Source organism: Plodia interpunctella, chromosome 10 (assembly GCF_027563975.2).
Source record: "Plodia interpunctella isolate USDA-ARS_2022_Savannah chromosome 10, ilPloInte3.2, whole genome shotgun sequence".
In the NCBI taxonomy this organism is placed as follows: Eukaryota; Metazoa; Arthropoda; class Insecta; order Lepidoptera; family Pyralidae; genus Plodia; species Plodia interpunctella.
Window position 1 is genome coordinate 3,963,528 of NC_071303.1, and position 27,439 is coordinate 3,990,966.

General features: G+C 34.4%; 2 protein-coding genes and 1 long non-coding RNA gene across 4 annotated transcripts; 1 reads left to right on the plus strand and 2 right to left on the minus strand.

Annotated features, from left to right (window-relative positions):
• The first annotated feature begins 799 nt into the window (after positions 1 to 799).
• Positions 800 to 20,587, plus strand: LOC128672934 (arf-GAP with dual PH domain-containing protein 1-like). Of its 2 annotated transcripts, XM_053750472.2 has the most exons (8): positions 800 to 1,024; positions 6,442 to 6,667; positions 8,051 to 8,224; positions 9,839 to 9,931; positions 11,306 to 11,482; positions 11,920 to 12,155; positions 12,863 to 13,057; positions 16,003 to 20,587. In XM_053750472.2, the coding sequence occupies exons 1-8, from the start codon at positions 937 to 939 to the stop codon at positions 16,065 to 16,067; spliced, it is 1,254 nt and encodes a 417-aa protein (XP_053606447.1). In that variant the 5' UTR covers positions 800 to 936; the 3' UTR covers positions 16,068 to 20,587. The 2 variants fall into 2 exon arrangements, with proteins under 2 accessions (XP_053606447.1, XP_053606448.1); XM_053750473.2 differs by lacking the exon at positions 9,839 to 9,931 and having other exon boundaries at positions 801 to 1,024.
• On the minus strand, positions 12,862 to 15,444 carry LOC128672936 (uncharacterized). Its single transcript, XR_008405013.1, has 2 exons — positions 15,008 to 15,444; positions 12,862 to 13,073 (listed from the first exon to the last, which is right to left on the minus strand). It is a non-coding gene; the product is annotated as an uncharacterized LOC128672936 (long non-coding RNA).
• A 604-nt stretch (positions 20,588 to 21,191) lies between the features above and the next one.
• LOC128672935 (neurogenin-3-like) lies at positions 21,192 to 26,382 on the minus strand. Its single transcript, XM_053750474.2, has 4 exons — positions 26,046 to 26,382; positions 24,846 to 24,933; positions 24,160 to 24,307; positions 21,192 to 21,684 (listed from the first exon to the last, which is right to left on the minus strand). Exons 1-4 carry the CDS (start codon positions 26,143 to 26,145, stop codon positions 21,403 to 21,405), a joined length of 618 nt encoding a protein of 205 aa, XP_053606449.1. The 5' UTR covers positions 26,146 to 26,382; the 3' UTR covers positions 21,192 to 21,402.
• Positions 26,383 to 27,439: the final 1,057 nt, after the last annotated feature.

Below are 27,439 nucleotides of genomic sequence, written 5' to 3' on the forward strand. Positions count from 1 at the left end.
GTACATAAATTAATTGTTATCATATACATATCGTATTACTAGTAGCTAATACCAATAATAATATAATATATATATGTATAATATAATATCTAAATACCTTTTAACTTTTCAACCATCACCTATTTAATTAAGTACATATTTATTTTTAACTAGGTACCTACCTACCTATTTATATCTACCTAACTACCTGGGAAACAGGTAGGGAGGTAAAAAAACATATTTATTTACTAAGTAGGTCCTACTGAGATACCTTTGTAGGTACCTACCTAGTTTTTTGTACATTGAAACCGACATCGAAGCATGATTTGTATCTAAGTAGGACCTATACATTATTCACATCGCAAAATTACGACATGAATGTGGTGGTAGAGGCGGTAGTGAAATGACCTTTGGTCATTAACAGTGATGCAATGAACTCGAATCTACATCTTCCTACATCATTCATTTATATATAGGTAGACACCAGCTGTCTAATTATAAAATTATGAATAGCAAATTATGATGTAGTAAGTAGGTACCTAGTTGGAGGTTTAAAACTGGCTGGGTAGACGTAGTATTTACGCGAGACAGCGCTAGTATTCACCTCATCATTATATACTACGGCGTACTCACACAAATATAATTTTACGAGACGGCCACTACTCACTCGTTTCATTCATATACCGAAGTAGACTTCTCTTTCTATCTCATTCATACAAATCAAATAGGTTAGCGTGTGACCGCGACAGAAAATTCACACTATGTTATGGCGTTTGTTGAACCGTTTCGCAGCGCGGCGCGTCTCCTCGTCGTCGTCGGGTCGGTCGAAGTGCTCGTACTCGCTCCCTCGCTCGCGCAGTGTTGGAGCGCGCGTCCGAGGCGTTCGACTTTCGAGTGGCGACGTGACGTACGCTAGCATACCGTGTATGTCTTCATTATTGATGCAAAAGTTCCACGATGGTAGATAATAATCATAACGGGAAATTGTTACAAGAATTACAGAAGAAAAGTGCAAATAATGTGTGTGCAGATTGTGGGAGTGAAGGTACGTATTGTATCTGATTCCTTCTGTGTGGCAATGTTTTCCTTGTGAAGCGTGGTATTTCCATGGGGTGAATAGGCGGGGGGCGTAAGTGCGACCATGCTTTGGAGTTCAGTGACCTTCGTAAAATGCATTCAATGAAAACAAATCATCGACTATGCGAGCTTGCAAGGTGATTCAAGAATGCAGACAAAAATATTGCGTACTAAAAATTAACGTACTATTTTGTTCCGGTTGGGACTTGTGATTCTCTTTCCTACCTACGCCACATAATTGAAAATTGATTTTGTGTGACCAATAGCAGAAGAGTAGTAGGTAGGTAGTAGCACGACGTCGATAATGTTACGAGTGTTTGTTTTTGTACGAACTATGTCGCGTACGTAGTCATTTTATGAATGGTATACCTACCTAATTATGTAGATAAAGAGTATAGTATAAAAAATATTCATAATCAAGTAAGACCATTATTTCTGCACTGTTCCGTTGATTCGTCCTAATTCGAACCTACCTACCTACATAGGTAAAAACAAATAAATTTATAGCTAAGTCGTCTAAGTACATGGATAATGTGGACATTCGAATTAACACATTGCGATACCACAGGAATTTCCCCATTCATGTGATATGGAAAGGAAGTACCTTCCTATAACGCCAAACAAATAGTACCTCCTATACGTAGTCAAAGACCATGAGCATTTTTTTTATTCGTAAGCATTTTAGTATAGAACAGTTGGCTAATAAACCAGCTTGGGCTAATAAACGTCAACAGTCATGCATGATACGTTGACATTATAAAAGCTTTTTTACTTAACTACCTACTACTATATACCTACTTTGATTTATATTCAGAGAACAAAGTTCAATTTAAGCATGAAATTGGATTATTGTTGAATTAAAAAAAATACATGCATGTATTGTTTATACTTTAAAGTATTTATTAAAATTACTGTTCAGACCAAAACACTAATTTCGTACTCGAATCGAAGTGAGCTGCAATACCTACCTATGTATAATGTATAAGTTGGCTTGTACAGTTACTTGTACACATTATAACCCATTTTTAATTTATTTTTTTATTTTAACATGTTCAAGGAGAACCAACAGCTTGCATTCTTAAAACCAACAGCTTGCATTCTTAAAACTAGTTACACCTATATCAATGGGTTAAGGCACTTAAGCAAGAAACCAATTATAGGTTCCTGCTGGTAATAAATATAAGCTTTTATACCTACGCGGCTTCGCTCGCGAGAATTTTCCACGGGAAAAGTAGCCTCTCTCCTTCTCCGTACTAGGTAGGTAGGTACGTATATGTGTAAGAAATTTCAAGAAGATTGGTCGAGTAGATAGAGCGTGAAGAAGTCACAAACAAACTTACATTCGTATTTATAAATTCAATCCATAATTCAAATAAATCCCAAATAAAATTTGTTGGGATCTATGGGTATGATAATAGGTAGGTAGGTATGCCTTTTTATGACTTAAATTAAAAAATGAAATTGGCCATGGCCAAAAAAGCAAAGGGCCGACATGCCTCTTTTGATTTCTTTGACAGACTCTGTTGCATTGTACCTATTATACTTTTCGCATTTCAAATATAATACAAACTTACCTAATTAAGAACAGTTGTATATTCGTAACTGCCGCAGACTGTATCTGACTGACTGAATCCAAACCTCAAATAGAACTCCGCATCGTAAGAGTGACCTAATTCGAATTTTACCACCTCCACATTATTCTGTTGACCTGAAACATCATACCTACCCACAGGTTAGTTTCACGGCTGAAGGAAAATGTATCTCTGCATAAAATGCGTGTTGCGAAGACATTTTTCAATTGACGTAATAAATAGTTTGTTTAATTAGGTAGGTAAGTACCTACTTCAATAAATAATTGTCAATGCCTTACACTGGGCCGATAAATAATTGTCACTGCCTACCTATTTGATGCGGTATTTTATTAAGTTTCTGTATGTTCCATGCATTATGAAAAATATTGGTGTAGGTATAATAATATTAATTATAAATATGTTCATCAAAATCAAGGCAAAGCAAAAAAGAATGTGTGTGTAGTGTACGTAGGTACGTACCAAATCAATACATATAATAAAATTGAAGAAAGGCCAAATTTGTACATTGGATATTTTTTTTAAATTCTTCATGGAATATACTTAGTTACTGAAATACATAAATACATATAATAAATTTGAAGAAAGGCCAAATTTGTACATTGGATATATATATATATATATATATATATATATATATATATATATATATATATATATATATATATATATATAATTATATATATAATTATATATATATAATTATTCATGGAATATACTTAGTTACTGATATAGTATACTTAGATGACGAAAATATAGTTTTGGAAATTTTTGTCTGTCTGTCTGTCTGAACGCGCATCACTCGAAATCTACTGGTCCGATTTGCTTGAAATTTGGTATGTAGGTACCTTATATACCGGGTTAACATCTTAGATACATTTCATCCCGGTAAATGGTCAGGTTTCCGAGATAATAAAAAAACTAATTAAGAATAAAAAATGCCTCAGAAACCCTGTTTAACATCTTATAGACATTTCATCCCGGAAAATGAGGCATTAATTTCCTGAAGGAAAATTAGATACATTTCAAACCGGTAACGGTCAGGTTCCCGTAGGATAATTGAAAACTAAATATGAATCAAAAATGCCTCATAACCCCGGGTTAACATCTTATAGACATTTCATCCCGGAAAATGAGGGAGGTCCTGTTGGAAAATTAAAACAACAATCCTCGGAGCCGCTTTGTTTTAAAATTTTGTAGAAAGGTGTAAACAGAATATAAACAAATTGTTTTTATCGATTAAAATATGATATAGATATAATGGGCGCAGTATGTATAAATATATATCAGTATAAAACTCTTCGGTTAGTGAGTGACTGACTGACTGACAGACAACATACACCCGAAACTGCTGGGCGGGGAGCTGAAATTTGGCATGTAGGTGAGCACTAAGAGAGGATTTTTGGAAATTCTATTCCGAAGGGGGTGAAAGAGGTGAAAAACTGTAAATATGAAAGTTCTACACCGTTGAAGTTAGTTTGGATTTTGGTTGTTTACAACAAAGTAATGAGTACGTGTTTCAGATTTTTCTGAAAATTAACCCTCAACCCCTTCATAAGGGGGGTGAAAGATTGTATGGGACTTAATACAATTTTCAAGATAAAAAACTGAAAATTGGCACATTTATTTTTTGAAGTAAATAACAGTAATAGTAAATACAAAAAATGTTTAATTTACGTTTGTGTTTAATAAAAAACCAGGACATAAAACGTCATGGAAAATGGGACGGCACGCGTTGCAGAAAGCGAGAGTAGGACACGTAGTGGGAAACAGGACGGGACACATTGCAAAAAACATGATGGCACAAAATATGTAGGAAACAGTACGGGATATCTACTTTACATTACATAGCAGGAAGCAGGATTGGACAAGTTTGCAGTACGAGACATGCAGCGTGAAACAGAAAATTGAACTAAAGATGAGAAAAAATGCTTACAGAGTACGCGATAAAAAAAAATACTGAGATTTTGCTATAAAATTCACGCGAGCGAAGCCGCGGGCAAAAGCTAGTAAAGTAATAAATGCCTAACAAAACATATATTGGGGTGTTCAAAAGCTCGTCCGCTCTCCGTAATGACTAATTTTTGATTCACTGAATTATTGGGTCTTTAAATTGTGTTTTTCATTTATCGACAGAGAAGAGAATCTAATATTGTCCTCCACCCCCTGGTTCATTGTATTGTATTCTATTAGATTCCCGTGGGAATAGTGACAGATGCGTTTATCGTTTGTCGTTTCACCTGCTTTGCTTTGCACAAATGCCCAATCCTCGGATTTCTTAATTTTAAGTTAGTATACTTATCTTTATTCGTAAAATGTATACCATATATGTTTAAAAAGTATTTGAAACCTAGACATATTTATATTAAATAGCGTATTCATCAATTAGCCGATGTAAGGAATATTTGCTGATAATCTAGAGTAGATATTTTACAAATAGAGCATTAAAATTTGTCATCAAGGTGCCACACAAAGTGTATTTGTATCTTTGTACGAGTACTATCAGATCAGAAAGTAGGTACGTGTAACGTGTGTGCTTAGTGGATCAGAGGCCCGAAGGTGTGTTTATGTGATTTGATTCATGACGTGGAATTGCCGGCGCCGCCGCCGCGGCCGCTGGCGTAACGTGACGTAGATTTGTAAACAGTAGACTAGATTACAGCCAATGTGACCATTTGCCAAAATACAGTGAGCAACGATAGTAATTATAATTAGGTATCATTATTTGCGCAATTGAATCACAGTGGATGATGATTGGTTATCTTTATTTAGTATGTCTATTTGGTAATTATTTTTCCTAACCATCTAATTGTTTCTGCTCCAGTATAGGATGCTTGGTTCCATTAAAGGATGGACCAACGGCGCGGCAGTGTTTGCTTCGTGCTGATGTGGGCACTGCCGCGCACCCAGCACTTACCCCAGCCAGATCCCCAGATACACTTATTATTTGTGAAAATTATATTTCAGTCATGCATCGAACTCGATTATAACAAAAATTACCACCACGACAACAGCAAATAATATTTCAACGTAAACATGCGTTGCGGGAACTTCTTCTATTTTAAGTCGACCATAGCGAAGTACACTTTTAGGTGGGGACAGTGGAACGGACCGAATGGAACGCAATCAATTGATTCATGCACACACACACACTCACGCATAGATAGTAGGCATTAAACTAAAGACACCTAAAAGATGTTTAAATAAAAGTTTAGATTTATTGCCTATGTTGCTATATTTTATTGAAGACTATTAAGCTATTCTGGCTCCTGATTTTTATTATAAAAAATATAATGAAAACGTTTCTGTAATTTCTGCTTAGATGGCGTTTAGGTAAGGAAGGAAAAGAAATAGGTATTTGTTAGATTTAAATCTATGAATATTACTACTATTTATAATCCATTCTAACATTCTATCATATTTATTCTAACAGCAGAACTAGCAACTAGACGTTTCTGGCAATATTAAATAGGTATTGAAATTAATCATAGTAGGAGTAGGACAAATAGTAATTTTGATAAATCTGTAGCATGAAGTCGATAAGTGATAGACTCAATGATAACAAATTGTTTGTGACAAACAAAGTGGTTACCAGTCTCTGTTTATTGATTTGATATTTACTTATGTGATTATAGAATAAAAACACTGATAAGTCGATGCCGTAAGATGATGTCCGACCGAGTTCGGTCATGGCGACAACTTCAACGATTTTGAACTCGCTAAGTACCTAGTAGGTAATGGATCATCGATATTGTACGTGTCTAAATTGTGTTTTGTTTTTTTTTTTTAATTATAGACCCCGACTGGGCGTCATATAACATCGGCATTTTCATCTGCATGCGATGCGCCAGCATCCATCGAGGGATGGGCGCCCACATCAGCAAGGTGAAACACCTCACGCTGGACAGATGGGAGGATTCACAGGTGAAGAGAATGGAGGAAGTCGGTAACGTCGCGGCCAAGAACAAGTATGAAGAGAGAGTCCCACCGTGCTACAGGCGACCGACCAAATATGATCCACAGTAAGTGTATAAACCCCCAACTTATGGTATACTAGATATTGCCCGGGGTTTCGCTCCCGTGGGAATTTTGAGATAAAATATAGCCTATAGTAATCTTGGATAAAGTACTTTCCTAATGGTGAGAGAATTTTTGAAATCGGTTCGGTAATTTCAGAGATTACCCGCGCCTCAAACTCACAAACGCTTACCTCTTTATAATAATAGTAGGGTATGGGAGCTCGCGGGCATGCAAATCTTGATATACCGGGTTCTCTCATATTATGTATACATATATGTATATACATACATATGTATTCGGTCCACGGGGACGGCTAACGACGGTAGGCCTAGAGATGGGATTATGCCAGGGCGCTCTCAAGCTTCTCTCTAGGCAACAAAGTCAGGCAACGAAGAAGGGCTTCCTATGTTATTTTGAGGACCTCGGTGGCACAGGGGTAAAGTGCTTGTCTCTTAACCGAGAGGTCCCGGGTTCGATCCCCGGTCGGGTCATGATGGAAAATGATCTTTTTCTGATTGGCCCGGGTCTTGGATGTTTATCTATATGGTGTATTTGTTATAAAATATAGTATCGTTGAGTTAGTATCCCATAACATACAAACTTACTTTGGGGCTAGCTCAATCTGTGTGATATTTATTTATTTTATTCTAAAAATAAATTACCATACAGGTAATTCCTATCTGGTACTGTGGATGACGCAAAAGGAAATAACAAGCTATTTATAATGAAACTGCTAATACGACACACTGAGCCAGAATAGGTCCTGTTAATGCTGAATCACACTTGAAACTAATGCATTGCATATTTCTCCGTATGTTTTACTAGATTATTATTAGAAAATTTTGAAATTTAATTTTACTAATAATAGTTATAATCCATGTTAATATTACAAATGCCAAAGTCTGAATGAATACACTAGTTTAAGTATACGAGATAACTATTTGTGATTCGTAGACTTTGCTCACAATAATGTTTATAATGATAATTGCAGGGTATTTATTAATGTGTTTTGAAAAATGCAAGCAATATCTTATCTCATTGTAATTAATTATTATATGATTCTATTCTATTATCATTGATTGAAAAACTATTTAGTTTGTTTTTACGGTTTTTACCATATTGACTGCCATCTACCACTACCACATAAACAGACTTAGGTACAATGAATATAATTGTAAAACTAATTAATATTATTCGTTAACTTATAAACGTAGTTTAAAAATATGATATAGTTTAAATGAGCCAGTTAATTACGTGGTCTCTTAAAATATTAATTTATTGAATGTATAATTAATGAACATTGAATTTTTATTTTTACTAGAAAAGAATAGCTAATTGATCAGTATGATAAAAACAGAGTTAATTTTTGATTATATGAATTACAGAGTTCTAATCGAGCAATGGATCCGTGCAAAATACGAGCGCGAAGAGTTTTGCCACCCCGAGCGCCAGAGCTACCTCTCGGGCACAATGGAGGGCTTCCTTATGAAGCGTGGCAAGGAAGACAGCCGCTACCAGCAGAGAAAATTCGTTTTGAGCGAAACTGAGGACACATTGAAGTAAGATTAAATTAAACTCATTCATTTTCCACATTACACTTTTCAATAAAAATGCTCTATAAAGCAATGTAGTATCGGCTTAATATGCTTACCTACACTTTTAATGATTTTTTTATTTTAATATTGCGGAATAGAGCCATTTTTAGTGATAGGTGCAGGTGTTTCTCTTTCTTAACTAATATCATTTTCATTATTGCATCAGTCATTCAATGCTTTCCTTTGCCAATCATATAATCATGCTTTACGCTTTTGACTTCTAATGTTTTCGCAAATAAAATATATACTTACTTAAAGTCTGAATAAAAATTCAACCGCCCAGATATCCAAAAAACCTCTTGCCCTTTGCAATATTTTCGCCCGATGACGATGTGGATCTACACAGGACCTTATTTAAAAAAAAGCTAAACCAAGGCGCATCCATCTTTATAATTCAGATCCAATTCACTTTAAAAATATAATTGTAAATTTATTTATACTTTGGCTATACTTTACATCTAAGTCAAGATCAACAAAAAGGAAAAAATATCCAGCAGTATAACCAATGAAGTCACGTAAATACGTGACATCTACACTAACAAAGCAAAGAGGAAGTAGAAAGTGGAACTAATAGCGTGATCCTATTCAAATGGGAGAAAATACAATATTTTTATTGACAAAAACAAAGATATAAATTTCCATATTGCTCAATCATTAGACCAAATATTTTATCAAACGGAATAGAACTATGATAAGATATTTATTACATTGGTCTAGTCATCGTTTGAGAACCTTATTTACCACTACCGTGGAAAACAAGATGACGAAATAACTTATCGCTTGACGTAAATGTTAGGTATTATTTGCTAGGTTTCGTCACTTTGGGAAAATGTTAGTGTGTGATAGTGTCACTAGGGAAAACCGAATGTTTACTTTACCGCGATACGATGATAGGATATTCGAGATACGATCCCATACTTCATAGGACAACAATGGCGGTGTAGTGGTCGTGACGACACAAGAAAACTTCCACGCCTTTGTATACGTCGAAAACTAAACAAACACTGACGTAAGTAGTACTGTAACGTAGGTGGTAATGAACTCTGCCTTAGTAATAAATAAAACCTGGTAGGTACCTATATCTACCTATTTACTTACATATGGATTACTTTTTCCAAGTGAATTGCAATTTAGATGAAACATTGTGAAATTTAATGTTATTTTTCCTTACCGAAGATGTTTTTGTAATAATAGATACCTATCTTCTTTAACTGCCCCTCAAATTAAAAATAAATATATTTCGATTTTATAATAAGAAGTCAATGTAACCCGGTAAACCTTAAACCTGCATAAGCGCCAAAGTCGTCAACAACGGTACTATAGTTAAATTAATTTATTTACAATAGCACTACAATCCTTAAAAAAATCTTAAAACCAAACGTAATAATAATTACAAAATATAAAGTTGTGTAGCCCCGTGGCAACGTGCCCGAAACTCTGGCAGCAGAAAGCTGTGACAAACCAGGCAATTATCGCGTTAGTCTACCCTTACTCTGGCGGTTTGTTGTGCAATGTTATGTTGATTTGATTAAAAATGTATTTAGAGTTTCGCATAAACATATCCGGACTGGTTCTTAGGTACCATCACGCGTCAGACGGCTGTGGCCGTGCCGCGAGTTGCCTCGATCGATTATTCGATCGACTTCGGATCAAAAACATTGGTCGATGGAGGTAAGAAAGAACCGTGATAAAACGGTACTTTATGCATTGATTATGCAATTAAAATGACGATCCCAAAAGAGCGCGGTAAACAGCATGAGGAAAAATTACACTCGGTCTGCGGTAGATATGTACAATACAATGTTTTTACATGAATGTCATGTTGTAATAAACATCGCATCTCATCATTTTCCATTATTATTTATTTACCCTATATGTATAGTGCATACCTATATTTACTAAAACTTATCAGGCGCTCTTTGTTTCTCTAACATTAATTTAGATTTTAAGATGGAAGTTAAGTAAACCTACTAATCGTATAATTATAAGTAGGTAAGTACTGAGTAAAGAGGAAAAATTAAATAATTTAAAAATAATGTATGTAGAAAGGAAAAATGAAAAACAACAGAGGTGTCGATTTGATGTAACTTACAATACAACGCAAGAATTTTTGCCTTTAGTTAAAGATCAATATTAACTACAACTGTTTATTTATAAGTAACTATTTATTTACTACGCCGTAAATAGTGTGAATAACTACGGGCATAAAGTAGGCTATAATAAACTATTGCTCAAACGAAATAATCAAGACAAGTGCCTATGCAATGCATGTGTCTTTCAAGGTAAGGTTGATCGTAAAATCGTATAGATACGTTGTTTACTATCATATTATACCACAACATAACAAGTCCTTAGTACCTAGTTAGTCAATAAATAACTTGATAACAAGGGCATTTATGTCTGTCTCTCTCTTTCTCTCTCATCGCGTGTTCCTGGTTTTGCATCGCAGCTGTAATGCCTGAATCACGAAGCTCGCATAAAAATAATAAAGATTCGGCTCCGATAATGTGACTGACATAACCCCTCTTCTTATCCCTCGGACACTTGTTATGTCCACGGGAGGTTTTGGAGTGCACTGTCTGTATTGTGCGTTATATCTTTGTTAACAAGATACCCATTCTATATTTTTTGATTGCATTTACCTAAAAGCATGTTGACAAAGGGTTAAATGGTGACTGTAAACGTTGGTTACATGTGTAATTTTTATTTATTACTTTATAATTTTACCTCTGTGACGTTACGTTAAAACAAATATAATATTGTTTGATTACATAACTATCTTGAAATACATCTGGCATAAGAAAAAATATATAGCTACTTCGTTTGTCTTTTCTGTATTATTGTTGTAATATAACAAGTTAATTACATAATGAGCCAATTTGCAGCCTTCATATTCTATTTGCGCACTGTATTTCAAGGTAGAGGAATTGTTTGTCATGTTGGGAAGGATTGATATTGTGTTAAATCGTTTGCATAAATAATTAATTGGGTTTGTGGTTATTTTATTGTAACATTCCTCTTTCACATTCTGGTTGTTTTCTACAGATACCACGTCAGAGAAAATAAGGAACCAAAAGGTGTACTTAAGTTGTCAGAACTCAACGTGTGCTTCGCACCGCCGAAGATTGGTCACATGAATTCAATGCAGCTTACGTTTATGAAGGATGGATCCACAAGGCACATATACGTTTACCATGACGAGCCAGAAGTCATCAACAATTGGTAACTAATAAAAACTTAGAGAGAAATATACTTGATACGGGAATATTCATTTCTGACTATAACGGCCCAGCTGACTCGGTTTCGACACCAAGTTAGATTCTCTGACAGTTCTAGATGACTCCTCAATGAATTCAAATTTTATAAATGCGTGAGAGTGTTTCCGTAGTATATATTATTATAAAATTTGGTACCGCTGACAACTATTTCATTTGTTTATCACTTGATTGCTGAAAACTAAAACGAACACTGCGTATTTTCGTGGCAGCAGTCATCAGAATCAATAAGAATGAGTTAAATTACTTTTGGTGATTGCAGATTGTATGCATTACTGTAGTTGATGACTATCAAAAACTATTCACTTATTACATTCATCATGCCGAAATATTGTATTTGCACCTCTCGATTACAAGTCTCACGAAGAATTCCCACATTTTTAGGTATACAGCAATCCGTTGCGCCCAGTTACACCTTCTCCAAGTGGCATTTCCCTCCACACCTCAGTCAGAACTCGTGGAACGACTTCCTAAAGATTTCGCCCGCGAAGGGTTTCTCTGGAAGACTGGACCTAGACCCTCAGACGTCCATAGACGAAGATGGTTCACTTTAGATAACAGGAAGCTGATGTATCACGATGAGCCGCTTGACGCGTATCCCAAAGGAGAAATATTTATTGGTAAGTTTTTGTTATTTTCTATGTGGAGTCATTATTTGTTATGTTTATTATGTCATTGTTTCATGAGCGACTGTTTCAGGAAGATTTAATTGTTGTTTTCCTTATAGCATGACCGTTGTTATCCATATTGCTAACATATAGGTATTATGCTTAGTGCACACAAATTATGTCGTTGAAGACACAGATTTATACATTATATTACTTGGACTTTATAAACACAGGGTAAATACCTATATTTTAAACATAAATTTAGTCGGGAAAGACTCCACTAGTTACTATTTATATGTTTTTGACGACCTCGGTGGCGCAGTGGTAAAGTGCTTGCCTCTGAACCGAGAGGTCCTGGGTTCGATCCCCGGTCGGGTTGTGATGGAAAACGATCTTTGGCCCAGGTCTTGAATGTTTTTCTATATATGTATTTGTTATAAAATATAGTATCGTTGAGTTAGTATCTCATAACACAAGTCTCGAACTTACTTTGGGGTTAGCTCAATCTGTGTGATTTGTCCTAATATATTTATTTATTTGTTATTTTAGGATAGTTAGCCTAAATGTTGGACATGACTAAACTTGTAGCGGATATATTTCTGTACACTTGTTGACGAAAATTGTGGGTACATTTCAGTAAATTATATTAGTGCAATTTTTGTTTTTCATTTAGAATTGATTGAAATATAGAACACATTTTTTTATCAAACCCTTTCCAGGACACGAATCACACGGCTACTACATAAGGGTGTCGAACACCGGTAACGGTTGCAAGGACGCCAGATTCCCCTTCCAAGTGGTGACGCCCGACCGGACGTACTGCCTCGCCGCCAAAACGCATGAGGACCGCGCCGGCTGGCTCGCCGTCATACAGCAGACCATACAGCGGCCGCTCACACCTCAGGACTCTGCAAGTTAGTCTTTCTCTTTCTCTCTTATTTTATTTATTTTATTTTTATTGATAAGGTACACAAACAGATTACAGATAAAAAAACACTTAATATAAATAACAGTAATTAAAAACCAATCTGAAATCCACTGGAGTGTACACAGATTTGCAAAATAAATACTAGTGCAAAGCTAAACAATTATACATAGAATTAAAATTAAGGTTATACAAGTATGTTTAAAGAATTTAGTTCATCCAAGGTAGATTTAACAATGTTCATCCAAGATAGATTTAACAATGCGTTTATAATGAGACAGGTTAGGATTGAAAATGTCTAGATCAGCGTTACGACGCCTAAGTTCGTCGAAATCGCGACACATTCGAACTATTGGGTTAAAGAACGATGTATTGTTTTTATAAGCAATCAGGCGGAAAATGCGCGGATCTCGCAACCGAGACCGGCCATTGAAATTAATTAAGTTAACAAGTTCAGGACAATCAATGGAGGAGTGGACAATCTTGTGGAGGTACACCAACTCACATAGTTGTCTTCGTCTGTCCAATCTAGTCACATTAAAATATTTTGCCCTATCATCGTATGTTGCGAGTGTGCGGATTAAACCGTATTTAAAACATATAGATCGTAAAAAGCGCCTTTGAACGCCCTCAATTTTTGCAGAATGGACATTATAAAATGGCGACCACACTACCGAAGCATATTCAAGAACAGAACGAACTAATACATTAAACAGATAAATCAAAGTAGACGGCTTCTTAAAATCTTTCATAATCCTTATAATAAAACCAACCAACTGATAACCACGATTAGAGATATACTCGAAATGTTCCTTAAAATTCAATTTAGAATCAAAGTAGACACCCAAATCCTTTGCCACAGACTTTTGGGCTAATAATTGATTCCCTATATGATATTCATATTGTATCTGACTTTTTTTTGTGGTGAAAGTTATGTAAAAACACTTGTCCACGTTTAAATACATTTTATTGCGAAAACACCAATTTTGAATATTGTCAAGATCACGTTGGAGCATCAGGCAGTCATTAACACCATTAACTACTCGAAACAACTTAAGATCGTCCGCATACAACAAAACCTCACTTGAAATATGTTCAACTAAGTCATTAATGAATATTATAAATAACAATGGACCTAGATGGGAGCCTTGTGGAACTCCAGATGTTAATTCGACCGGTTTTGATAAAAATCCTTTAACTGCAACGATCTGACTGCGGTTGGAAAGATATGAAATCAACCATCTTAACAAATTGCCATGTATCCCATATGCAGCCAATTTAGCCGAGAGTATTCTGTGGTCAACTTTATCAAAGGCTTTAGAGAAATCAGTATATATAGAATCAACTTGCTTGTTTGATGCAAATGCCTGACATATGTAATTTTTATATACTAATAAATTGCTAACAGTTGACCTCCCAGAAACAAAACCATGTTGAAAATTAGAGATGGCTTGCTTAACATGGCTGTAGACGTGTTTATAAACAAGAGACTCAAAGATTTTTGCTATACAGGATAAGATGCTAATTGGTCTATAATTTTCACATTTAGTTCTATCCCCTGATTTATGTATCGGCACAACGTAGGCATTCTTCCAAACATTAGGAAATATACCACTATTGAGTGATTTATTGAAAACAATGAACAATGGTTCGCTTAGCTCATCACAGCATTCCCTGACAAACAATGATGGTATACCATCTGGCCCAGGCCCCTTATGGGAGTCCAATGATTGGATTTTTTTGACTATATCTTCTCTGGTTATGAAAACATTATTTAGTGTTAGATTAAGTCTGTCAGGTAGTGCAAATGTAGAATCATTATTGTCAGAAATTTCATAGACCGAAGAAAAGTATGTAGAAAACAGTTCACAAATGCCTTGAGGGTCTGTAGCAAATTTATCACCATGACTCATAGATTCAGGAACACCCCTAGTTGCACCTCTCTTTCATCTAAGCGTTTTCCCTGCTCCTTCCGCAGACATTAAGCGTCGGAGCCTATTTTGTCTCCACTTCGCACGGTCGTCGGCTCTAATTTTCAGAGTATTTTCAAGTTAAAGTGTTAATAATAGGAGTATATACTCATATCCTATAACCTTGCTATCTCCGTTTGGTCTTATGTTGTTGGTTGACCGTTAGAGAATGCCATATGGCGTTAAGTCGGTGCTGACTCTGTCACACTACTAAATTTTTTTAAAGTTACACCACTATAGTTCATACATTTTTGTAAATTGTATCCAATAAAGTTTTTAAATGAATAAATCAGAGACGCTCGGTTCTCGTTACAATTAGTGATGTCCGAACAGACGTGAAACCCCAATCTCGGAATTATTCCAATTTTATTAGATGAGGTTATCATTTACCATTGGCATTTTTTTACATGGAAAAAAATAATCCTTAAAGTTTAGAAGATGGAACTTTGGATTTAAGACCGCTTGCCTGGATTACGCTTCCCTCTCTGGAATCTCTGGGAATGCTGTTGGCTTATCGCGATTTTTTATCGGGAGGACATGGAAAAGTCGATTCTAGGGCGGGAACCTCACGCATCAGCCTCCAGTTAATAGAAACGTCAGAAAAGCGGTCGATGATGCTTCTACATCGTAAAAGGACTCGTGAAATTAATGAGTCACTAAATACGTTAGCTCTAAAACATATGTCCTTGAAATTAATAAAATGACGTCATATGTGGAAATAAACGTAAATTACGTTTAGTTAGGTCATTGACATTTCTCCAAGGTTACTTGCTCAATATTAAGCAACATCATATCTTCCTAATGACGTCATTAACTCGCATTGTTTGAACTTTACATTTAAACAGTGCCATTAGAAATTAGACATATCAGGAACCCACACGTAATATTAAAACTAGTAATTCTTCTATTACACTTCCTACAGTTATTTGTGGTTATTATTATTTTATTTTATTTTATTTTACAGTTGAGGCGACTTTGGTACGAAAGCGAACGACATCAAACTCTATCAGCATATTCTCAGGAAGGTAGTTATATAGGACTATACATTTTATATTGTAAGACTGTGTTGTAAGCAATTAATATTCACACTGTGAAAATATATTGGCGTTGATCGCTTTCAGCTTTTAGTTGAGGAAATTCGACACATTATATTTTACTCCATTGATCATAAAATAACACAAAATTAAGTTCCATATGATCAATGTTTTATCCTGACGATGTAAAAAGTTTTAGACTAATTTCATTTTTGTAAATATTTTTACTTAATTTACTCCTTTAATAATTTCATTTATGATTCGTATTTTAAATGTAAATCAATATTAATCGAATAAAAAATATTGTAGATTTAATTTATTAATACATGAACAGGAAGGACTGAATCTTAAAGATGTAGATAATTTTACCGTTTAGTATTTAAGTTGTGAACGACTGTTTATTTTAATATTTATTGCGACCTGATTATACGCACAACGCCAATAGTTGATACAAACTAGTTGCGCGAGGGTGTTAAATCTGTAGAAATTTCGGGACAAAAATGAAATTATGTTCATCCGAGCAGCACAAAAATTTGATCGATCGCTCAGCGATTGAGGCGTAATTGACTAAAAATTTAGGGTTTGAATATTTTTCAAACGAATGATGATCCGACTAAATCGGATGTTATTGAAAATAATATAATTCGATTTTGGCGCAAAATGCATGTCTAGTATGCATTTGTTATGTAAATTGGTCACCTACTGAAAGTTGGTCTGGATTGTTTCCATGCGATTAAAGTTTTCTATCGTGGTAAAAGACATTTTACAGGGACTTGGTATATGGTAAAAATAATGTATTGGCAATACTGCGAGGATATGATTAATAAATAATACATTTGTAGACTTAATATAGTATTTTAAGCAATATAGACTAAAATTAGGATTTTTTTTTCATAAAGCATTGTGGATTTTTGGTATTTTTGTAAAAAAAAATCATTGTGGTATTGCCTTTTAGTAAATTAAGCGATGATAATGTAAACGAGTGAAATAAATTTTATTCTTGTCGACAAACATAGCACAGAACTAGTAGATATTTACATAAATCAGGCGATTTTGTGGTCTAACAAATACTTGTACGAGACCACTTCTGATGTCCCAAAAACATTATGGTACTAGTTTTTTTGATTTCTGAGATAATACTACATACGTCAGTGATTCTATTTTTGAAATACGGTAGTTGAACTTGAGGAATAATACTTGTTCTAAATTGTTGATTGGGATAGGATGAATGACAAGAACGTTTTTATTTTCGTTTTTATGGATTTCTTCGCTCGGTTAAAGAGAAAATATTTGATAACATGAAATCAATTGGAGTGAAACTATGAATCTGTAAAACAATTCACTCAATCTCTAGGCTCAACTCAACCAAAATATGTAGTGAGTATAGAAGTGTCGACGTACCTAAATATATAGTTAATTTGCATTTGTATAGGAAAATATAAAACATAAGTTTATATATTTTTAATAGCTATCGGTTTTCCGGGTTAATTAATATATTTTTGTGTAACATTAAACTAATAGTAATATATAATATTAGGTACTTATTTTAACTTTCGTGAAACTCGATTTTGAAACCAATAAAATAGAAATGGTTTTTATGTTGCTTTTAGACTGTTATATTATTTTGACATAATTAAATATTTTCATAATTCATTTTCATCTTTTTAGAGTTCCGTAGGTCAAGAGGAATAAACAGATCTCTAAAATCATTCGTATGTCCGACCTTCACAGCTAGTTTACTTCGAAACTACCAAACCGATTGAGTTGACATTTAGCACACACAAGCACACATATTAGTCTTGTTATTCAAAGATGGCCAAGTAACTTGAATGATTTTTGGGGGCTCCTCATGGGGGTAAATTAGATTTTTAAAGTTTCTCAAAATGGGACTTATCAATTCAAATATGTGAGTGATTTGTTCCATCTCATTCGCATGTAAGATTCGTAACCGAGACGGTTCACATTCCATCGCGTGCTCCTGCACAATACAGCAGGTGCATTAACAACATAAACTACGAGTGAATGAGTTATTTTGTTACTCTAACATGATCTATGTTAAATATATTGATAACTTTGTATAATCTCTAGGACTATTTCCTATTTAGTATGCAGGTCATAAACTTTTAATAAAATTATGAAACTGATTGTGAATGGGAGGTTGGTATATATTTTAAATAATATTGCAATAAGGTAGTGTATACTATCACAATAGTTTTAGGTGTAGTATGAATACTCTGGAATACAGGCTTTAATCATGGTGTATGATTTATTGTTTTAAATGTTTGTCCCATAGAAATATGTGTAGTAATGTATAAAGGAAGATTCCCATCACAATAAATTAGTTTAATTATTTCGCATCAATGTTATAGTTTGTAAAATATTAGGAAAATTAAAAATGCTGATTTTTGTTTGCCCATTGTATGATACCTTTGATACTTTGTATGTACTAAATTTATACATTGAACAGCAATAGATACGATTATGACAAGCGTATTAGTTTTGATATATGGCAATAACTTGTAATTAAAAAGTTAATATAAATCCGTTTAGGCAAATGTTGAGTGAGAATATTCATTTTGTATCACGGCCATATCAGTGATATGTGAAGGGGGTTAATTTAAATAAAATTAAAATATTGTTTACCTCATACGACGCACGAAAAGATATGTGGGCGTTATGTTTAAATATATTATTATATATTTAATTATTAGGAGAATAGAACCTACTTAAATAAATAAGCAGAAATGCAACGCATGCCATAGTTAATCACAAGTCTATTCAAATAACTGTTTTCATACATTTAAGAAAATAATACTTTTATCTACGTAGCGGTATGTGGTACGGATTGCATTTATTGAATTATTTTGTGTATTAGATTTTGAATATAATAGTAAAAAATATACATTGCAAAATTACATAAAACGTTTAATCAAAAATGATTTGGGGAAGTATAGTTAGTTGGCATTAATATTGATAGTTTTGCATTAAAAGCTAGGAACCTACCAAAAATGTGGTAGAATAATAATATGTTATAATAATTTATATTTATCTTTCATACAGGAGATGCTTATAGCGAGTATTAGGGTTAAGGCGCATGAATATGATTCATTTAGTGTAATGGAGTGAAAGTTACTTTATCTTTTTGTGAATTAGTGCGCTGTTAGTTATTTTAACTTCTGCGATGCAGTTGTATCAATGCAATCACTTATTAGTATTATTATAGGTTAGTAGACTTGCCGATCTGCAACCACTTTCTTTGTTTTCGACTGTAAAAGTTATCAGGCTTTATCTGCAAACATAAGTTTAACAGTTCAAGAAACGGTTTGTATTTTGTGTAACGACCGATTGAGATATACGCTCTTGAGCTTCCAGCGTAACATTTGGAGTTACCTAACCTTTTTTTAAAAATCCCACCTTTATTTTATCGTACTGGAGGCTACCATGAAACAAAACACGTAGCAAAATATTGCGTTCACTCGTTCTTTCTTTTTTTACACGACGCATACACGATATGGAAAAATGAGACTGAATGTGGACGTTAGCAACGTGCTATTACGTATTTCTATGTTTCGTGGTAGGCTTCGGTTTTGTTTTCAGAAGAGTTTTATTTCTTTCGTATGCAGAGTTTGTAGGTTAGTAAACTGCATACAATCACAAAGAAGAGTAATTAATATGAGTAGTTTTTATATGCTACAATGATTTTTGGGCGCCATACCATTTATCAAATTAGTTGCTAATATTATTGCTATCTCTTTCGTATGGTGAAACTATTTGCAAATTAGCTAAATAATTTGATAAGTGGAACGGTGCCCTAAGGTAAGATTTAATTCAAAATAGAAGTAAAATCTTATCCTACACATTTCTAACATATTGTTTTTTTTTGTCAAATTACGTGGAAAGTAAAATTATTTTTCCGACCGATTGTTAATGTAACAATCTAATTTTTCAAATAGTAGCAGATTAAAGGTAGGTACATATTTTCACATGTAACTTGACTTTAATGTAAGTAATAAATTAGATCGATATCATATTGTAGCTAAGGTTATGTAAATTATATAGATACCTATTTATATTCTTATCCAAGATGATCTGAAAGCGTTGTGTTTAATTACTTGACTGACATTTGTAGATATCATAAAAACATCAAAAGTACATATTTAAATCATGATTGCGAAGATATTTTATGTAATTAATCTGAATATAAGTAATAGGAAATTCCATATTTTGCCGAATGTACAATTTTGTTGTGAAGTATGTATGTAAGTACTTTTACTGCCACTGGTGACGTTTGTGTAGTAATTTTATGATTATGACGAAATATATTATCATGTTGAAGAGTCGCACCTTGCTTTAGTTTTAAGTTAGCGTAATTTTCATTTATAAAAAGATTTACCAAAACATGCGCTTAAGTTTTACATTAGTTATATTTTGTTGTAAATAATCAAAACAATATTTATAACGCGCTCTAGCATAATACATATTATTCTTATAAAATAATAAAATTTTCACAGGCTACATTGTCGTTTCATTATGTTTGATCCTACTTGTTTAGCAAAATGAAACCAACGAACCCTATATCAATTTTTATCATTTAAAGCCGGTGTGCACACATAACATAATACTTGCGCGTGCGCTTTGCACAAAATCATAATATAAATAATAACTTCATAACATTCATAGATTTTCCTGAAAATATGTGTCTCAAGGAACTGTATAGGATTAATTTATACATCGGGAGAATGATATTTGCCTTACCCATAGAATATGAAACTACTAACAATATTTGGAAATTCGCTATTTTGGACCTTACTACAATCTTCTTTGCGTGTCTATGGCAAATCTATTGGGTAATACTCACAGACCATTTAGTCTAAATGGTCTGTGGTAATACTGCAGTGGTGTCTGATATCGATGTGTATGATTCATCAGCCGGTTTTGTCGCTAACCTGATTGTTTCCGGTAGAATGTTTTTTTGTTTCTCGCTAGCGAATTTTGTTTGTTTTGTCAGCTAGAGCGACTGAAGTGACGACCACTTTGTGGCGTATTGGGTTACGCTTAAACATTTCACTTAAAGATTTATTTGAGATTGAAGAAGTGAATAAAATAAAACATACATAGGTACGTTAATAAGTTGAACAAGCTTTTAATTTTAGGAATATCTTTGGCATGTGAATTCAAGATCATTGGTCAAGTAAGTAATTGAAATCCTTTTGTTTTTTAAAATTTGTACATTAATTAAATATACCTATATCAATTCGATATTGCTCGCAAATGTATATCACCCAAGACTCCAAACTAAATTGGATAGATTCTGTCCAATGCAATATAATTTACATATTAGAATAAGTTCTCTGATCGCAATAATTATTATCTTTGTAACCATAGTTGTAATATTGCACTTGACCGCAGCCCTCATTCGTTAGATCATCATAGCACCGTTCTTCATAGTCATTTTCGCAGTAATCCTGTGTATAGTTTTCATTGCATTTTTCATTAGGCATCTCTCGTTGCTGAATTTCACAACGGCTGTTGTCATTCGCCGGGTTCACATTCCATCTTTGAGATATGGAGCAACTGATGCTACCACCATGTTGAAATGCAAAGGGCCAGCCCTGAAAAAATAATATTAGGTGATTTCACTTAGACAACTTAATAAAATAAGAGTACCTTTGTACTTAGTTTCCTGTTTATAAGTTTTATATTTAAACTATAATATTTAAATATACAAATGAATAAATAAAACTAAAAAGATCAACGACTGTGGTCATGGACGGAGGGTTGATTCCGTATTTTATAGTGCTGATATCTTGGAGTTCCACATAAGATGTTTCAGATCTTACTTACATTTTTATATGTTATTAGACAATGCTTATTTTTAGGCTGATTATCAGGCTGAACTATTTTTGCCAAGACTATTTTCGTATGTCATAGTTTAGTAGTTATGACGCTGCATCAGGTGTCAGGTGTCAGGATCATTCACAACCTAGGTATTTTCCAACCACCACAATGGATTTTAGGATGAAGCGAAATTTTTTTTTTACTTATGGGCTCCGAAGGTAAGATTCTTCAATTTGATATCCATCACAGCACTTGTGTTTGTGAGTAATTACGTAGGTTTTCTTCTTTTAGGTACTATTTAATTAGTTAAAATAGAATATAAAATAAAATCAGTATAGTGTACCTATATCTGAATTGTCCCATAGACCCCCCAATGCGTTCATGTGTGAAGATATCCATTTATCGCGATGTATACTCGTAATGTATACGATTTGACCGCACTTTTTATGTCCAAATAAACAGATTTGGCCCTTTGGCGAACACATGTGGGGTCTCGCTCGACTCGACCCTGTTATTTTACAAATTATATTTTATCTCTTTCTCAAATAAATTGATATAAGAATGAAATAATATATAAAAAAGTTTTTATATCTTTTTGAAATTGCTTTTGCCTTGCTCGTTGGCGCTAGCCAAGTAACTGCTAAGTTACTGAGATAATGCGGCTGATATTTTGAAATATGTATAGGTATGTCCTGTCCTTTTTTATTTTCTTACCTACTCACGAGTAGCTCGTATTTTAATCATGCAAAGACAAAAGATGCAGTGAAACAATAAACGCGTTTTACGTCCGGGCGTAAACTTTATTTATAATTTGAACAGCTGCAAACTTTTGGTCAGCTCGTGTTAAGATTGAGCAGTTTGTTGATGTAACCTTTTTGTTTCTATTTCTCCAGTTGGTTTTACACTTGTTTATGTTTAGGAAAGGATTCCAAGTGACTCTTAATTTTTTTTTTAAATGGCAACAAGCTAGGACACACACGAGGTTTGAAATTTGGTTACTAAGTATCGACGAAGAATTCAAGTTCATAATTACAAAAAGTTATAGGTTTAGGTATCTGTCGTTGTTCAAAGGATATCTATATATGTTAGTAAATAATGCCAATATGATGATGAATATAGGTATTTTTTTATACCAAACTAATTGTAGGTATGATTCATTTTATCTATTCATTTGATAGACTCCGGGAAAAAGAAAGATAGGCGCACCCATATACCTACATTTTGATTTATTTCCTAATTTTTAAAACTCAAATAATAATATGGTTGGGCACTTGGACAGAACCGCATGAACGCGAAAACGAGGCATCTTCAACACGCCTTCGAGTTTCAAATTGAAGTGTTAACCCCGCTATCAATCAAAGACGTGATAGGCGAACCTTCGTGGAACGTGCTCATAAGCCATCGATGACAGTTCGTGGCTGCGCTTGCGTTTGGCAAACTGATTCATTGCGGTCGACTCGTGGCTCGGGGAATTAACTGGATGACAAGTGTGACAGGGGATAAATTGTGAACAATTAGATGGCGATGTCGTGCGACACATGGGCGGTGCCTTTTTAAATTATCATGTTATGTACTGAGTGACTGATAATTGCTTTGTGGCATGATTAATTAGTTGTTTGTGTATGCTATGTTAAATAAGAGTCAAAATAAACTAGGTTTTTTATAGCAAGCCTTTGCCTATTCTATAAACATTATCAATGTTGAGAGAAACACAAAAATTGCCATTTTCCTCGGTTAACCATGGATAATATCCCGTTACCGTGGGAGCGTCATATAAAAATGGCGAAATAATTGCCAACAAAATAAGAGAAAGCGCAACAAACTAATTATATAAAAATAGAAAAAAAATACAAATAGAATTCCAGAGATTTGCACCTTCAGAAAATAATCAAAAATACAGATTTTACGAAGTTAGGCTAGTAGTATAGGTAGCGTGTGCGTAGATCTCGGTTTGTAAAGCAAATGACCGTAGATGAGCGATACCTATGTACGCAGCCAGCCGCAAAGTGTATAGTTTGGTCAGCTTGGAGATTTAATATCTTACTTCTCTATACGTACTAGTTAGCTGGACAGTGTGATAACAATTACCTACATTACAAAGGCGGCCTGTGCGCAGACCTTGGCTGGTGCACCAATGGCTGCAGTTAAGGACGCATCCATCCGTATTGTCCAGTTTGGTCAGTTTAGAGAAATGAAAATAGTCGAACAGTAAGCAACATTACCGTAGATAAAGAAATAATGAACATTACCAAGCTAAGCGGGTGCGGCGGCGTATGCGCAGACCTCGGCTCGTGCAGCAAGGCTCGCAGGTGAGCGATGTAGGACGCAGCCAGCCGTAGAGTGTCCAGTTTGGACAGCTTCGTGTCTGCCGGGACCCAGGGCAGGGTCGTCTTCAGTCTGCAAAAATGAAGAATCTTAAAGTGCCTTTAGGTATATTTGAGACACATTTCTCATACGAAGTGACTTGGCATAAAAAGGCGTGAAGGAAAGGGGGGAACCTTCCACGAAAAAAAATTGTTGCGATATCAAATCTGGAAATTAAAAGTTTTTTTGTGCGGACCTCGGGTCTCTCAGCCGGGAATACAAACGGGAGCTCGCAAAAAAGAGAGAGATCTCAACACAGGGGCCTAGAGTTTAAACTTCTTGACATAACTTGACAGAACCTTTCAGGTTCCAGGTCCGGATCTTATTCGTGCCACATGAGTTTATATACCAATCTGACTCATATACTTACATTATTTTTCATATACCACTACTTGCCTCTGGTGATGAAAACCTACAGTCTCTAGTCATCTACTGTGTTAAAAGGTAAGTTTACTGTGAGAAGGTAATGGCAAACCACCCACTCCATTAATATTGCCAAGAAAGCCAACTTCAGCTAATTGGATACGACTGTACTGTAAGGAATAAGTACTGAATAAGTATGTTTTGTTACCTGCAAAATGCCTTCGAAAGTACACGCATTCTAGCTCTTTCCCGTGCGTTAGCCGCATTTCTGTGTTGTGGCTCGTGTGTGCTTCGACCTACAACAACCATCCAAATTACCCGCATTACTTTAAATTTATTAGCAAGCCTAATATAAGTGTAAATTTGAATACAATATCGAGTAATATCTATAAATAAGAATAAAGAGAGATTTTGATACAAGTTTTGTTTAGTTACATTTAGCCGAAAGCCGACGGCTCCGGCAGCTTTATCCCAACTACGCCAAATGAAAGAAAGAAAGTTTGTTTGTTCAACCAAATCTTTAACTACCCCTGTCTTCAATATTTTTGTTTTTATACATATATTGATTTGTATTACGGAGACGGAATGGAATTTTTTTCATCCGGAAAAATATCAATTTGCCTCGACATGACTGGTTAATTTAATTTGTAATAAATAACGTCTTATTTGTAGTTTCATGACCAAAAGCAATCATTATTTTAGTTCAACGAAAACCGTTTTTAGATGGCCTTTAGCCTTGGCCAAATATAAACTTTAGCCTTCAAAATAGGTTTTGATTCCCATCTGTAATCCCAAAAGACTTACTTGTGCATAGGTACCTGATAAAATTAACAAGCCATCTGACGAATTGAATGTCAACTTCGCAACTTTATGTATTCATGAGGAAATGGGTTTTGTTAACATACAGATTTAATGACTAAAAGTGATATGTTTTAGGCGAATAAAACATGAATTCATGTTTTCTCCTCTGCGCTAGGTGCGTAGAGGAGAAAAAGGGTCTACATAGCCGTAGCGCTATTGTAGCAAACCGTAGACGTTTGTAGTCACTTCGTAACTCGTACATGTACTTTTTTTTTTGTTTCATTGCATTTTTGCAATAAAAATAATAAAATACATTCACTCTGACTCCGAACATATATTACGTTTAGTGCATTTGTAGAAGTGTTATGCACATCTTTAAATTCAGACCATGGACGAGCCATAAGTGAATTTGGACGTGAACTGTAATTTATCATTCATTTCCAAAAGGAGCAACTGTCACTGTGACTTACTACATTCCAATCCCCTGCCTTTTTCTGCTAGAATTTAAATTTTTCTGCTGAAATTTAATTTACTTTTGGATTAACGTACTGTAATTTGCTGATTTCGCCAAATTTATTTAAATGTAGATATAGCTACATATACTCACCAGAGCTAGATTGAGAATCGTCAAAGAAGAAGTCATCGTCATCAGCATCATCTGACCGTTTTTCGACTGGGGGAGATTTAATGACTCGTTTTCTTGGCATTTTAATTCACGTAACAAAAAAATATCACTTCATCACATCACTGGTTGTCTATAATTTTCTCATGGTCTAGTTTTATTCGACGTATCTTTTATTCTCATTTTAAAATTTAAAACGGATTAATATTTTTTTAATAATTTGATTTACACGCACATTACAATTTAATAGTAGCATTGGTAACTATCTGAACTATAGGATTGGTGGTGGACGTATGAAATGCGCGGGCGCAAGGCGGTGTAGTGGGTTGTTGGGCGGCGCTTTGGATTGCCCCTCCCTGCAATCCAATCCAGGATTATCCAGATTTTAAAATCGCTAGTGAACAGATATGTCATGTGAATATCAACTACCCCAACTAATATAATTATAAAAAATATTTTAAATGCGAAAATAAGTTTTTTTGTTACCTCTTCACGCTGTATCTACTCAACCAATTCTCTTGAAATTTTACATACATGTGATTTGAATTACGGAGAAGGATATAGAAGTACCTACCTTTCATACCGGAAAAATAATGTTCCCGTGGGAAATTCACGCGGGTGCAACCGCAGGCAAAAGCTACTAAGGTTATTTGATGCCATTTTGACCAATAGAAATGGAAAGATGTAATATGTACATTATATGTAATATATAGAGTCCATATGTATAAGGGACAAAGTATTTTTTAAGACAAAGTGATTTTTAATTTTTGAGAAAAAATAGTTTAAAATTAGTTATGTATGCAAAATTAAGTATTAGAATACTTAAAGTAAGCCTAAGTGTTTATGTGGACAGTTTAGGCACATTGCGTGATGTGATTTATCTGTACGTTATTGTAATTTATATAAACCATGGCATGGGTAGTCTTTTTCTGTCAATAGCATTGTATGTACTTATACAAGCTGAGTTTATGTTTGTAGATAGTCTAGGCTATATTTTTAAATTACCTGTATTCTATCTAGCCTATTTATGGAAGGTTATACAAGTTCGATAAGAGTTTGCCCTATATAGTAAATCACATGTGGCATTAAAGCCTACATAATATTTTTTTTAAGGATGATAGTTATTTATTGCAAGACGAGGATTCGAAAAAGATACCTTGATTCATCTTGATCTTCACTTCTTCGTAGTCGTATTCCTCATGGCTGAGGGTCGTGGTTATTACGTGGAATGAAACACACACAACAACTTTCTTAGCATTATTAATGGTGTGGTTTGCCATTGCCTTCTCCATTTCACACACAAGTTAATAAGATCAACCAGTGTGCAGGTTTCCTCACGATGTTTTCCTTCACTGGAAGCAAGTGGTGGTCGATGAGAA